Below are 16475 nucleotides of genomic sequence, written 5' to 3'. Positions count from 1 at the left end.
CCTCCTAAATCCAAAGATCGGGTCCCCATCCTTTTTCTCCAGAGATGCTGCCTGATCTGCTGAGTGACTCCAGCACTTTGTTTCTATCTTTGGTCTAAACCCGCATCTACAGTTCCTACTCCAAAGCCCAAGTTCTTGTCGAGTATTACATGGTCGGAGGTGTCAACTCTCAGATTGGACATTTTGGTGACCGACTTTTCAAGTGGATATAAAAACCTCCTGGTACAATTTAGATAAAGATTCAGGCCAAAGGTTAACCCTATGCCAATAGCCTGAAGCAGGATAGACACAAAGTGCTGGAATAACTCAGTGGGTCAGGCAGCATCCCTGGAGGAAAAGGATAGGTGACGTTTCGGGTCGTGACCCCTCTTCAGTCCTGCCCGAAACATCACCTATTTATTCCCTTCGCAGATACTGCTTAACCCGCTGAGTTTAGTTAGTTTAGTGTACTGTAACAGTGCGGAAACAGGCCCTTCGGCCCACAGAGTCCATGCCGATCAGCAATCCCTACACACTAACAATATTCTACACATTAGGGACAATTTACAATTTTTATCGAAGCCAATTAACCTGTATATCTTTGGAAACCGCAACACCCGGGGAAACCCCACGCGGTCACGGGGAGAAGGCACACACTCCATGCAGACAGCATCCGTAGTCAGGATGGAATCTGGGTCTCTGGTGCTGTAAAGCAGCAACTCTAACGTTGTGTTATTGTGCTGCTCATGCTGGTAGCAGTTCTATTAGCATTTGTGATTTTGGCATCCACAGTTCCTTGTGTCTCAAAATTACATTGTCTGGGTGCATATATTGTCTGCTTGTGCTATGTGTTCATTGTCTGCCATGTTTACCTGCATTACAACACTTTCTTTGGTTTGATCTGAGATCCTGAATGGAATCATAATAATGACCTTTGAGGAGTAATATGCAAATCAGCGAGCAGGGATATTTCTGGGAAATTACATGGTGCAATCTGTAATACCAGAGTTGAAAAATGTGTTATTTAGTGTTTTGCATGTTGCCACGAGCTTGTGGGTTTGATCAAGACACTTGGAATGGGCTGAGTGAGTAAGATCGAAACTAAGGAATGAGCTGACTGGAAAATGCTAATTTTGTAATATATAGGCTGGTAATAAGGATGTAGTCATAGCATCATACAGCATGGAAACAATCCCTTCAGCCCAACTTGTCCCATCTGCACTAATTCCACTTATCTATGTTTGGCCCATTTCCCTCTAAACCTGTCCTATCCATGTACCTGTCTAAATGTTTCTTAAACGTTGCGATGGTTGGGATATGGTAAGAAAATTGCTGGAGAAACTCAGCAGACCAGGCAGCATCTTTGGAGGGAAATGGACGGATACAATCTGTTCTTTTCTCTCCGCAGATGCTGCCTGGCCTGCTGAGTTCTTCCAGCACTTTGTTTAATGCTCAAGATTCCAGCATCCGTCTCAAGGATGTTGTCATCTCACTTATAGAATCATAGAAAAGTAATCCTAATATAGAATGCTTGTACCAGAATTTATTGTTTGGCTTGGGTCTTTTCCGATCCTTCCAATCTGACCCTTTTATTCCCTTACGTAAAATAATTCACACGCTTTTGAAACTTGTATACTTCTTACCCGTCAACCATCCAATGCAATTGCTCTGAATATGTTTTTGAAGTCTCCATATGTAATTTTCCCGTGTATAAATTTCCTGGCATTCCTTATCAGTAGCAGTAGTTAATGAAGAAAATGATATGCTTGATTAGCTGAAGTTAAAAACACACAAAGGAAATGTTTTCAAATGAGACTTCTGATGAACATGTGAGCACTTTTGTAAATGTGTGACTGTGGCCCTTTGAGGTGTTTCGAGGGAGAAAGAGTTCAAGTTGGAATTGAGCGTTGGGCAGGTTCCATTACGAAGCAGATATTCAAGTTAATGTATCAGTGCTGAAGGAATTTTTGTACATGTTTCTCGTTACGCAGGGGAAGACGAGGCTGTGCTTACTCACGATCTCCAGAGCCTTGCAACTATTGCTGCTGCATGTGCATTGGTAGAGGCATTACCCATCGAATTGGACGACCACCACATTGACACAGAAGCAAGCAAGTCCTACGTAGTTCGAATCCCACGAGTACTGAATTTACGGAGGAAGTACTCATGGCGGCCAAAGGCGGAAACGGTGAGTTTGTAGGCGAATTTCACTCCAGCACAAAGTTCCGCCACTTTATCTCACAGTGCAAACGGAAAATATTCTCTGAGAAAAATCCATTAGTATGAAGGGAAAAGGACAAAATCAGTACATCAGCTCAGTCCTCAAGGGGCAGAGATTGCAGGATTCAGGGATTGCAGGGTGGCACAATGCCTCAGCGGTAGAGCTGCTGCCTTCCAGTGTCAGAGACCCAGGTTCGATTTTGACTACGGGTGCTGCCTTTACGGAGTTTGTACGTTCTCCCGTGACCGCGTGGGATTTCTCCGGGTGCTTCTGTTTCCTCCCACATTCCAAAGACGTACAGGTTTGTAGGTTAATAGGCTTTGGTAAAATCGTCCCTAGTGTGTTTAATGGTGTTGCTGTATGGGGTGATCGCTGGCCAGCACGATCTTGATGGGCAGAAGAGTGCTTTTTCCACTCGATATCTCTAAAATCTAAAGTAAAGATTCCCCGGGACCAGACGGTTAGCAATACAACTCACGGGGACATATCTGAACATTTATATATGGCTGATTAGATTGGGTCGTGTAGATGATGTGAATAGAATGAGAACAAACTTATTGAAGTGCCTATATGTTTCAGTGACAAGGTGAACATTGCGGTAAAAAGAAGAATTTATACGGAACCTACATTCCTGTATTTTGATTCTATTTTCATATTATTGATGATAAAACACTTTTATTTAGGGCTTTTTTAAATGTTGGATTTTAACTAAATGAATGAACATTTTTGAATGAGAGGCAGGAGTTATAATGGCACTTGTTTCCATTTCTGTCGAGCAGATAGTTATTCTAGGAGGGAATAAAGTACTTGATGTAGCAATAATAGGTCAATAATTAACGTGGAATGATGTTCATTTGCTGGGATAACCTTTTTACAACCTCCTTCTAATGTTAAATTATCTCTTTCCCCAGTAATAATGTATCAATAAATAACAAATGATTATAATTTACTGAAATAATTATTTTACAATCTGTTGGTTATTTTAGATTGATTTTCTATGTAGCAATAAGATAACAATCACCAAGGAATGGTGAAATTTGCTGGGATAGCCCTTTTACAATTCCATTGCTTATTTTATATTGATTCTTTATGCAGTCATAACATGCCAATAATCACCATGGAATGATTTTTCTTTTCTCCTTAACTTTTTATGCCATTCCGTTTGATTATTTTGGACTGTTTTTTTCTGTTCAAGGTTTGTCCTTTGAAAGCTGCAATTGACGGTATGGACACGTTGGAGCTGGAGATGAGGATGAGACTAGCGGAGTTACAGAGGCACTACAAGGAGAAACAACGGGAGCTGGCTAAACTGCAGAGGAGACATGATCATGAGTGAGTGCCCGTTGCGAATCAGAAACACCAATCAGATGGTGCAGCACATGTGGCTGGCATGGTGGTATAGATGCTGCCTTACAGCGCCGGAGTCCGGGGTTCGATCCTGACTACGGGTGCTTGCCTGTACAGAGTTTGTGCGTTCTCCCCGTGACCAGCGTGGGTTTTCTCCGAGATCTGCAGTTTCCTCCCACACTCCAAAGACGTACGGGTGTGTAGGTCAATTGGCTTGCTATAAATGTATAAATGTAAAATTGTCCCTAGTGTGTGTAGGGTAGTGTTCATGTGTGGGGATTGCTGGTCGGTGCGGACTCAGTGGGCTGAAGGGCCTGCTTTTGCACTGTATCTCAAAACTAAAAAAAAAACAAAACTTAAACACGTTGCTCCCAATGCATTGCTTTCCAACTAGAGTTTTACAGCGTGGAAACAGGCACCTCGGCCCAACTTGCCCACACTGGCCAACATGTCCCATCTGCACTAGCCCCACCTGCATGCATTTGGCCCACATCCCTCAAAATCTATCCTATCCATGTACCTGTCCAAAGGTTTCTCAAACATCGTGATAGTACCAGCCTCAATTACGCTCTCTGGCAGCTCGTTCCATACACCCACCACCCTTTGTGTGAAAAAGATACCCCTCAAGCTCCGATAAAACTTTTGCCCCCTCACCTTAAACATATGCCCTCTGGTTCTTGATTCCCCTAATGTGGGCAAAAGACCCCACCCGATCCATTCCTCTCATGATTTTGCACGCATCTATAAGGTCACCCCTCATCCTCCTGCTGTCCAAAGAATAGAGTCCTAGCCTGCTCAATGTTTTGAGGCTTCGATGCATCCGTATAGCATCGAAAATGCAAACTCAGATTATATTCACTTTGTAACAGGTTCATTCACATACTTAGTTCAAACTTTTAATTTTACTGTCTTTACTTTCTCATTTCAGTTCAATTGCTCCTCTTGGCACAAACACTCCAGCCCCTCCCCCCCCCCCCCCCCCCCCCCCCCCCCCCAAAGTGTTGACTTTCCTTTCTGGCTCCCATTTCGGTTGCCCTTTTCATTCCAGACATTTGCACAGATACTGCTGCTGGTTCTCACCTGACCTCATTCATTGACGGGTAAATTTCAGATGTGTTTGCATAGTGCTGAGTGGTGTCTCTGCAGGCAGCACAGCCCTTACACCAACGCCACCGAGGCTTCAATCATACAACTGCAATTTATTCCTCTTCACATGAAAGGAAATTAACTTTGCATTAAAGGCACAAGAATATCATTGGCTGGCGTGATGCAGCTCAAACAACAAGGGCCGAGATGTATTGGAGAAAACCAAGAGAGGAATAGATGGGGTAGATGCACAGAGTCTCGTGCAGGTGAATCAAGGATTAAGCTGAAGGGGAAAAGATGTAATAGCAATCTGAGGGGCCACATTTTCACACAAAGGGTGGTGGGTGTATAGATTGAGCTGCCAGAGGAGGTAGTTGAGGCAAGGACTATCCCTACGTTTAAGAAACAGTTAGACAGGTACATGGATAGGACAATGCTGGAGAAACTCAGTGGGTGCAGCAGCATCTATGGAGCGAAGGAAATAGGCAACGTTTCGGGCCAAAACCAAGGGTTTCGGCCCGAAACGTTGCCTATTTCCTTCGCTCCATAGATGCTGCTGCACCCGCTGAGTTTCTCCAGCATTTTTGTGTACCTTCGATTTTCCAGCATCTGCAGTTCCTTCTTAAACACATGGATAGGACAAGTTGGTAGGGATATGTGCCAAAGGTGGGCAGGTGGGACCAGCGTAGCTGGGACATGTTGGCCGGTGTGGGCAAGTTGGGCCAATGGGTTTGGGGAAATCACGTGGGGAAATCAGAAACAATTGCAAAAAAGCAAACTTAAATGAAAAATTATGTTATTCAATAAATTCTGCAATTAATGTGATTTAATCAGCGTTATGAAATATTGTGGAAACAAAGAACTGTAGATACTGGTTTATACCAAAGATAGACACAAAGTGCTGGAATATCAACGGGTCGGGCAGCATCTCTGGAGATAAACTTCACCCATACTTTATTCTAGAGGAGCTACCTGACCCGCTGAGTTCCTCCAGCACTTTGTGTCTATCTTATGAAATATTTCAGTTGTTCCTTCAAGCAGGCACCAATTTGATGCATTAAATCCTCCTCCACAAAGGGCAGCACAGGGAGCAAGGTGGGAAAGCTGTTGCCTCTCTGCACCAGGGCCCTGGGTTCGATCCTGGCCTTGTGTGCTGTCTGTGCTGAGTTTATACATTCTCCCTGTGACCACATGGGTTTTCTCTGAGTCCTCTGGTTCCCCCCCCATATTCCAAAGATGTGCAAGTTAGTAAGTTACTAGGCCTCTGTAAATTGCCCCTTATGTTTTGGATGTACATCTGGGATGACATGGAACTAGTGCATGGGTGATCAATGGTTGCCGTGGACTTGTTGGGCTGAAGGGCCTGTTTTCATGCTGTAACTCTAAACTCTAAACAAATCAAGATTATCCAAAGGTACAGCTGAATTAGCTGTGCCAGGATACGTAGCAAATGGTTATCACGGCTGGCTTCACTACCACTAAACTATGGAGAGGAAAGTCAACCAGGACTTTCCATTTCTGAATTCTATTATTGATGTAAGCTTGGCCCAGGGCCTTCTGTCACTCATTGCTTCAGCTCCTGGAGGCTTGCAATGCTTGGAGACTGAGTGTCATATTCTTTCATGAGGAGTGGTGTAAACTTGAGAAGGCATGAACAGCATCAGGATAATTGACACTGGAAAAAACCCAATTAAACCCAAAGTGCTGGAGTAACACCGCAGGTCAGGCAGCATCTTCAAACTTTACGTTAGACTTTAGAGATACAGCGTGGAAACAGGCCCTTCGGCCCACCGAGTCCATGCTGACCAGCGATCACCCCGTACACTAGCACTATCCTACACACAAGGGACAATTTACAATTTTTACCAAAGCCAATTAATCTACTAACATGTCCTTCTTTGCAATGAGGGGACAAACTGGAGCACCCGGAGAAAACCCATGCGGTTACAGTGAGAATGTACAAACTCCGTACCGACAGCACCTCTAGTCAGGACCAAACCCGGGTCTCTGGGCGGTCCCGGGTAAGGCAGCAACTCTACCACTGCGCCACTGTGCTGTCCATCCAGAGAGAATGGATAGATGATGTCTCAGGTCAGGACCTTTCTTTAGACAGTCCAGGGAGCAGTTCTGAGGAAGGATCCTGACCCGAAACATCATCTATCCATGTTCTCCAGAGATGCTGATGTCCCACTGAATTACTCCAGCACTTTGTGCCTTTTTTAGTCAAAAGAAGGGTCCCGACTCTGAATTGTCACCTCTCCATTCCCCCTGGGAAGCTGCTTGATCAGCATTTTGTGTTTTGTTCAAGATTCCAGCAACTGCAGTTCCTTGTGAACCCAAATAATCTCTATGTCTATCACGTCACAAAACATACAGTCGGCACCAGTTCCTGATTTTCTCTCATGACCTCCAGAAACCAATCACTCCCGATACACTCCACTTTCATAATCATTCATTGTCCACTAACACCCTTCCCAAGTATCCTCTGTTTGTGTGTGAGTTGATTTTGTGCAGCTGCAACTGTCAGGGTGACTTGGATAATAAGGTTTCATTGTGCTATATTCCTTTGACGTTGTTCCTTCACAACAATCGCGTTCTCCCTCATATGATATCATGAGCATCTTGGGTTTGTTACTAAAGTTGCAGATGACCTTCAAGCTCTTCGAATTAGATGCATCGTCTCTGTAGTAATCGGAGTATTTATAGTCTTTTATGGTATTATGTTAGTGTAAAACTGCTGGCTCATTGCGTGATGTCAAAGTCCCTGGCTTTGTCTGCACCTGCTTGTTACGTTTCACGAGCTGAACGCCCTTGAAGCGGAAAACACCCTCGAAAGTATGAACATTATCTTGAGTGGAATGGAGTTTTGAATTGCAGTCAGGGGAAACAGGATCATTTTAAAGTATCCTTCTTATATCTGTCAACGTGTGCCACATGCCAAGTCTCCCAAGTGGCTGAAAACCTGCTGGCACGTGCTTAAGTCTTTAGACTTTAAACTTCAGAGATACGGCACGGATACAGGCCCTTCGGCCAATCGAGTCCATGCCGACCAGCGATCACGCCATATACTACACTATTCTAATCTCGAGGGACAATTTTACAACTTACCAAAGCCAATGAACCTACAAACCTGTACTTCTTTGGAGTGTGGGAGGAAATCGGAGCTCCTGGAAAAACCCACGCAGTCACTGGGCAAATGAACAAACTCCATACAGATGGCACCCGTAGTCAGGATCGAACCCGGGATCTCTAGCACTGTTAGACAGCAACTCGACCACTGTGCTGCCCAAAGTCTTAGGACATTTTTTTACTGTTAACCAGTATGCTTCAGTTGGGAATATTTCATTCGTATGTTCTTAATCATATCTGAATCACAGCAAAATAAAAAGCTGTTTGACCTCATAATGAACAAAATTGGTGTAATTCATTTAAATTCAAGTTTCTCCAAGTTAAGGTAATATTCTTGAACATTTTTATGTTATTCTTAGGAAATGGACAATACTATCTGGGTCAACATGTATTGTTCATCCCAAGTTCCCCATCGCTGTGATCTCAAGTATGTGGCTTTCTCGCCTGTTTTAGAGTGGTTAAGAATCCATCACAGAGTGGGGTCTGGGGCCACATTTGGGCCAGAGCAGCAATGAAAGGCGAGTTACCTTTCTTGAACCAGATGGGTTTCCACCACTACCTGGTAGCTTAAAGATCTTCAAATGTGACACTTTCACAATGAGTTCAAAGGTAATCATGGTCAGAATCAAACTCATGTTCTAGTCCAAGCTTCTGGACGTTATTCCAATAATATAAATATCACAATAACACAGCATTGGAAAAACTGTCTAAGCAGCATATCCTTCTGGGTGGAACAGGCTTGGTGGTTGGGAAATAACCAGTGAGAAGAATGATGGGGAAATCCTCGACTGAAGTGAACTGATACCATTGTGTGTATCTGGTTAATAGCAGGGATGAGAACTCAAGGAGTCCTGCAAGGCGTGGGCCAGGACGTCCGCGGAAACGCAAACATCTTTCCACGGTTCTGTCTTCTCTGGGACAACTGAGTGAACTTGAGAAGTGTGACAGCAAAAAAGCTAAGTAAGTGGATTGTTTCGTATTGCCAAATTCGTGTTCTGTTATTGATCTAGGAAGTCTCAAACACTCCAGCTCGGAAAATTCTGGTTTAACTACTCTCCGGCTACATTCTATCTTTGTCCCACCCCCTCCCCTGACATCAGTCTGAAGAAGGGTCTCGCCTCAAACGTCACCCATTCCTTCTCTCCAGAGATGCTGCCTGACCCGCTGAGTTGCTCCAGCATTTTGTGTCTACCTTCGATTTAAACCATTTTGTGTCTACCTTCAATTTTATAATATATATATAATGTGTAGTTCTTTCCTACACATCATATATATCTATATATATATCTGTGTGTGTGTGTATGTATAAGCTCTAATATATATATATATATATATATATATATACACACACACACACACACTCAGATATATATAGATATACATGTGTGTGTGTATATGTATATACTGTATATATGTATGTATATATATATACATGTGTGTGTGGGTGTGTGTCTGTCAGTGTGTATTACCTGCAGCAATTCTGTCAAGGTATTGCATTTGATCTCATTGTGAATATCAATATTATTTTGAACTTTGGTACATTCACTGTGCTGAAGTCTTCAAACACTTTCTCCAACAAACTAAACAAAGTGCTCCACTCTTTAGGAAGACTAATGTGTTATTGTCAGACCCCTTACTCCAGTATCTAATGCAACTTAGAAGCTTTGAAAAGGCTCTAGCCCTGCAGAAGATAAAGCCATTGGTTACGCTGTGGTGGTCCTCATTATTGCACAGGCTCATCATCATTTATTTTCCGCACAACGATGGCATTCCCACACTAGAAGACCCCCTTTAATTGGGCCTTCAAAGGTGCAAATTGCCCCTCTTCCCTCCTTCCCTGCCACAGAGCAGGCTTGTTTGCATCATTCCTTAAAGGCAGTCAGCAATGTCATTGGTCTATGCCAATGTATCAAACTCACTGATTCAATGAAGGTGCTACAGATTGGGTAAAAAATGGCACATTAAAGCTTCAACAAATGGTTGCAATTCCTAGCGGGGGGCTTTGTCAAAACAATGAATCGCAGGAAATTGTCCTCAGTAAGCAGAAGACCACAGAATTTGAAGAAAGATGATTTTATGTGCCATAAATGCAATGCAGTTTGTGACTCTGACGAGGCTCACAAGAAATAGTGCTTTATAATCATTGCAATCTTTTACAAAGTTTTGAATCATGAATTTCTGAAACATCTGCTTAACAACCAAAAAAGTTTAATTCCATGAACTTTCATGAACTGAATTGCTGTTCGCTAACACCAGTTGCGGTCATTCTTTTTGAAAGATAAAGTTCATGCTCACTTGCCAAACAGTTCATTGATTCCAATTTAGTGGCAGGAATTGGTGCTTCTTCCAAATTTTGCTTCCATTGAACTGCAGAAGCTGGTTTACAAACAAAAAAAAACAGAAGTGCTGGAGTAACTCAGGGAGTCAGGCAGACTGGGTAGGTGACGTTTCACATCAGGACCCTTTTTCAGACTCAATATGTAAAAATTTACTGCAGATTCTGGTTTCTACCGAAGATAGACACAAAGTGTTAGAGTAACAACGGGTCAGGCAGCATCTCGGGAGTAATAGGATAGGTAACGTTTTGGGTCAGAACTCGAAGGATTCCTATCTGAAGAAGGGTTCAAACCTGAAACATCCCCTGTACACTGAACTTTTTTTCCCCCATTTGTTATAATGTTTATAGAGTACAATTTTTATATATGCTGTAAGAATTTCATTGTTCTGTCTGGAACATATGAGAATAAAACACTTGACTCTCGAATCTTCTCCAGAGAGGCTGCCCGACCCACTGAGTTACTCCAGCACTTTGTGTCTATTGCCAATATCTATAGTGTTGCAGTATCTAACACATGCCTAAGACATCTAATTTAATGACACTCTTCCATTGCCATAGAGTGTGCTGAGATTGAGCACAGTACCAGAGATAGGGATGTAATGTAGCAACATTGCATTAACAACCTTTGATTACATCGGGTGAGTATCCTCCACTGGTCCAGAGTCACAGATATGTATTCCCCTATCCCCTCAATTTCTGGTTATTATGCAGCCGAGAGGGGGAAGGAATGGAACTGGTTGGTGGAGGATTCCTTTTCACACAACTGCTGTGTACTGGCTAGAGTAGAACTTCTTCACCCAGTGAGTTGTGAATCTGTAGAATTCTCTGCCACAGAAGGCAGTGGAGGCCAGTTCACTGGATGTTTTCAAGACAGAGTTAGATATAGCTCTTAGGGCTAACGGAATCAAGGGATATGGGGAAAAAGCAGGAACGGAGTACTGATTTTGGATGACCAGCCATGTTCATATTGAATGGCGATGCTAGCTCGACAGGGCCGAATGGCCTACTCCTGCACCTATTTTCTATGTTTCTAGTTAAATGATGATCCATGCAAAATTCAGACAGCTGGAATCAGCTAAGGGAACAGGGTCAAGTTCAAGGAAAACATAAGGTCACCAAACAGGCAAATGGATTCCATTATCACAAGAGTGTTTTAGGTTGAAACCAAACATAATTCTTCATGATTTCCTCTGGTGACCTGGTTCTGTTGAGATTTGTACAAAATATATTAAATGATTAATAATGATAAATGATTAGTAACAGAAGACCCAGATATATCTCTGTAGGCAATAAAGAACCTTTGAGAGTTTATATATAAGAAGGAACTGCAGATGCTGGTTTATACCGAAGATAGACCCAAAGTGCTGGAGTAACTCAGCGGGTCAGGCAGCCTCTCTGAAGAAAAGGAAAAGGACTTGAGATAATCCTAGTGTGCGTGGTATTTTAAAATTAACATTTATGATTGATTTTACTCTGATACAATGCCAAGATTGAAATTATTATTATTATAACTACCTTCCTATATCCATGTGTTCCAGAGGTAATCCCTCTTCAGAGTGAGTTTCTCTTCAGAGTGAGTTTCTGTTGTTAGGGTAATAGTAAGATTAAACGAGAACTTACCAGTTCGAAGTTTGATCGTTATTTTATGAGGAGTACGTTGAGGGAATACGTGAAGAACCCCGCCAGGACGCATGCGTGTCATTCTTCAAAGCAGCGGTGTGAAATCACAGATAACTGTAATGACTGAACATAGTAAGATTAGAGAAGAGATACCAGTTGAGTATATGCTCAAGGGTGGGAGCGGAGGGCACGTATTCCCTCAACGTTACTCCTCATAAAATAACGATCAAACTTCGAACTGGTAAGTTCTCGTTTAATCTTACCATTTTACTTCGGAGTCACGTGAGTGACTACGTGAAGATTTCAAAGCTCTGTGATTTCATGCCGTGGAAACGAGTCCATGCATCACATCTGCCTTAATTGACTGTGGGAGGAATTGTGTTAACATGTTTAGACATGAATCCAACATTGAAATCCATGATAAATTGTTAACAACAAATTATAGCCCCTATTTATGAGGTGAAATTATATTACAGAACTTAAAATTGGCTCTGCAAAGTTCCAGTTTAACTACTGGTTTGTGGTAGAATAGTTGGAACATTTTCCCCTGATCCATCCTGCTGTCTCGAGGATTTGGTTCATTGGTACATCCAACTCCATATCTGCCGATGTAGTTGCAGCCCTGGTGGAATAAGATTTGAATATGTTAGTATCCACCCCAGCTGTTGTTAAAACCTGTTTCAACCATCTGGAAATAGTTTGAACCGACACTTTTTTGTGGGTTTGTTTGTGGCTGATTAGTAGTGCCATCTCATAGCCTCAGATGTTTTTGGTGTTCTCCATATAGAACAATAATTGTCTTATTATACAGAGACGATATCTGTAGGGTAATCCCTAAATTCTATTTTGAGGCCTGTTCTGTTTGACTAATTCGTAATATGAAACGTTATATTCCTGTTGAAGAAGTCATATAGTCCAGCCTTAACTTATGTACGACTGTACCCTTAGTGCCGTGACCAAAGCCATCAGCATGACTGTTTTGTGCGTCAGTCTTTGCAGGGACAGAGCTGTTGCTGGAGACCAATTCCTTAGCAACGTTAGGGCAATACTCATATCCCATTTAGAGAGTACCTGGTTCTTGGGGGATTGATATTAAAAATTCCCCTCATAAGTTTGGTTACCAGGGGTGAGTCCCAACAGAATGATGCTCTGATCCTCGCCATAGATATGTTGAAAGGGCACTTCTGGCGCAGTTAATGGTACTGTAACTGAGCCCCTCATCATAATGGAGGTCTGCCAGGAATTCGAGAACAGACGTTATGTTCATCAAACTGTAGGTGATGTTGTTTCTGTGACAATATATCTCCCATTTCCTGATGTATACCAGATATAGTTTTTGGTGGACTGTCTGTGGCCCGCTGAGATAATGTTCAATGTTCGGTCCGCCAGTCCCAGTTGCAGTAGAGGTTTCTTAAGACTCTACAAATTGATAGGTTTGTTGTTTTTGACATGGATGGGTTCCCCTGTTACGGGATGAACCAATAATCTGGTTGTTTCAGGATGGTGATGCATGGTTAAAACCCATGTTGAGTATCACAGGGAACCATGGTTAAGTAGGCCAATCGGCACTACCAATTAACAGACGCTGAGTCTTGTTGTATTTTTCGTAATACCCGACTGATGATGCAGAAAAGGAGAGAATGCATAGATAAACAATTGCCCCCTCAATGCAGTGAAAAGCATCTGTCCCTGCTGTCCCAGGGTCTGGTTCCTAAGAAACACAGTTTGGTAACTGGTGATTAAGTCTTATTTTATTGAATTTGCGTGACCTGATGTCTGTCACTGAATTTTGGGTTACCTGGTAGGTAAGTAGCTGATATTCCAATATTTCTCTGGATACACCATAACCAAATTGTATTAGTCAGATTGTCACTCTGTAGCCTAACATGCTGGTGATTTATCCCAGAGCAGTATGACTTTAGGCCATAGAACGCACCCCACATTTCCAGGTAGTTTATGCCCAGTGTCTGTGATAGATGCCTCCTGTGCCTTTCATCTACCTCCACAGATGGAGATGGAAATTGGTAGTACCCCAACCAAGCGCACTGGCATCAGTTTGTAGCACCACTAAGGGTTTGCTGATAACGATAGGGTTGGAACAATGCCGAATGTTATCCCTCCACCATTTTAATTCCATAATGCTTTGATTGGTGGCTTATTGGTCTGTCGAAATGACCAGTATTAACTTTGAGTGTTTGTATTTTTGCCCTTTGTAGATTTTTGGTAATACAAAGGTCCAAATTGTGTGGCTGGAAAGGCAGACACTATATGCCAATTATACTTGCTACCAATCTGATAGACGGTTCACTGATGTCAGTGGGGTTGTTGCAGGCCTCAGTTAAGACTGTAGCCTTGTCCTTTGGTAAAGTCACCGACATGTGAGCTGTCAATAGTGAACCCCAAATAATCCATTATGTTGGTAGGCGTTAGTTTAGATTTAACTGGATGGATGATAACCCCAGTTTTCACCCAATTGTATGGTGGCTGTTACAGCTAGTTAGGCCAACTCCAAAGTTATGCCCACAATTAGTATGATCATATGATTATGTATTCGGTAGAGCTCTATACTGCCAGAGCTGCCCCATCCAGTTGAATTTTTTAAAATAACGTTTGTGATCAGTCCGTGTAGGCACTGAATAGTAAGCATCTTTTAGGTCGATGCTAGCCATGGAGTAGCCTTTGGAAATCAGTCCTTTAGCAGTTACCAGTTCCCATTTTGTACTGAATATATAGTACAATGTATTCAATTTGGTCAATTCGATGATGATGCGACTGTCACCATCTATATTGTTTTGGTAAAGATATAAGACACAAATTCCAGCCAATCGTGTTGGGTTTACCCATTACCCCTTTTGCACAATTCAATGGTATATCCCTGGATACTGCTTAGGATATAAGTGTCTGTAGTTAATATACACCATGTATCCAAAAGAGTGTAATCTCCCACCAATGTGTGTATTATCCACTCTTCCTATAATTTGTAAGGGACCAGACCCACCTACCTCCATTGTTACCAGTGGAAGTTTGCTTCTTCTGTGTGGTCTTCGTGGAGGTTGAGGCGCCGGTGTCTGGGTTTGTTTTTGGGTTGGGGGTTTGTGCATCTTCCAGAAAGGCCGGTCTGGGCTATGGTCTAAAAGACCGCTGTCCTGTATGCCTGGCCTTTGAGCTTTCACCAGCTTCTCTTGCTCTGCTGGTGGGTGCATAAGGGTGCTATCTTTGGCTGTAGGAGATCCTTAATGTTGTCGCCTTTATGAGCCCCAGGGCTTTCCTAAGTCCTGCTCCGACATGTTTCCAGATGCTATTTCCACGACTGGAACATTCAGGGATGCGCAGTTTACTGGTCCCAAGTATCTTTGCAGTGGTGTCCATCGTGGTCTGGCTGTATGTATTTGGACACCATGACCAGTAGATTTTGCCTTCCTGCACTCCCTGCACACTTGTAGTTTTGTTCGTCAAAACCCCTCTTCAGGGTCAGCCCAGAATTGACCCCCCAGTACTCCCCTCTGACGAGGGAGATGCACTGTGCAGTCCTACGTAAGGTGCTGCTGTGGGTGTTTTTTATAACCCCACGGTGACTAGACTCCTCTCCCGGAGTCTGTCATGTTGGAGCTCGGCTCCATAAGCCGCTCCAACCGGCTCCAGCGCTCACGGTCGCTGGCCACCCAAAGTCGGACTTATCAGTCCTCGACTCTTTTGGTTTTCTTCTTGCCTTCCCGCTCAGACGCAGTGTTTAATCTGGCCGGTGCGGGGGCGAAGTCAGGCACAGCTGTTCCCTTACGGGTGATTCCTGTGCCGCCGGCCGCTGCTGGCGTCCGCAACTCCGCGGTCTTCCCCCCGCCAGCTCTGGTCGACTTCTTTGCCTTGTGCATGTTTCCCCCACCTGTAGAACAGTATGGGAACAATAAAGACCGCAGTATCACTTACCTGCAAGTCCAGGCTTAAAACTTGCCGTTAAGGGGGAACGTCCTTCCACCCCTCCTCCTGCCGTTTTGACTTGTCAAAGCCAATGGCTCCGTTCTGTATAGTCTCCCGCCCAGCCATGGTGTTTAATCTGGCCGGTGCGGGAGCGAAGTCGGGCACAGCTGTTCCCTTACGGGTGATTCCTGTGCTGCCTGCCGTTGTTTGCACAGCTCTCCATGTTTCCCCCCACCTGTGAAACAGTATGGGGAGAATAAAGACCGCAGTTTCACTTACCTGCAGGTCCAGGTTTAAACTGTCGCTACGGGGGAACGTCGTTCCACCCCGCCTCCTGCCGTTTCGACTTGTCAAAGTCGACGGCCCCATTCTGAATAGTCTCCCGCCCGGCCGTGGTGTTCTGCCCGGCGCGGGACCAAAAGTCGGCACAGCTGATCCCACTTACGGGGCTTGTGCCTTCAGCTGCTGCTGGCTCCCGCAACTTTGCGGTCCTCCCCAGCCAGCTTCACTCGCAGCACTTGTGGACACTATTTTGTCCAGCTTCCCCCCCCCCCCTGTGTAAAAACAGCGCGGGGGCAAACACTACCGCAGAGTAGATCACTTACCTGCAGGTCGCGGTTTCAAACTTACCGCTGCGGGGGAACGCTCCACCCCGCCTGTTGTTTCGCAAGCGTGAAAGCGATATGGCACGCATGCGTCCTGGCGGGGTTCTTCACGTAGTCACTCACGTGACTCCGAAGTAAAATGTAAGCGCTTGCTCCAGGTTTATTGGGAAGATAGACTAGCAACAATAAGCTTTACCTTCACATTCTGTACTTATCAGCATTTTTGCACTCCGAT

The 16475-nt window shown here is 43.8% G+C and overlaps 1 protein-coding gene across 8 annotated transcripts in view; it reads left to right on the top strand.

The window, feature by feature from the left end:
* The window catches only part of bahcc1 (BAH domain and coiled-coil containing 1), a 275446-nt gene that overhangs the window by 178772 nt on the left and 80199 nt on the right, over window positions 1-16475 (top strand). For 6 of the 8 annotated variants that reach the window (XM_033044370.1, XM_033044369.1, XM_033044374.1 and 3 more), the window contains 3 exons: window positions 1971-2167; window positions 3396-3532; window positions 8591-8722. In XM_033044370.1, coding sequence (XP_032900261.1) covers window positions 1971-2167; window positions 3396-3532; window positions 8591-8722 — 466 coding nt within the window. The remainder of the gene's footprint in view (window positions 1-1970; window positions 2168-3395; window positions 3533-8590; window positions 8723-16475) is intronic. The other 2 variants (XM_033044372.1, XM_033044376.1) reach the window with 2 other exon arrangements.

This window comes from Amblyraja radiata, chromosome 26, assembly GCF_010909765.2.
Source record: "Amblyraja radiata isolate CabotCenter1 chromosome 26, sAmbRad1.1.pri, whole genome shotgun sequence".
NCBI classification, from domain to species: Eukaryota; Metazoa; Chordata; class Chondrichthyes; order Rajiformes; family Rajidae; genus Amblyraja; species Amblyraja radiata.
This window is presented reverse-complemented; position numbering and strand designations above follow the sequence as displayed.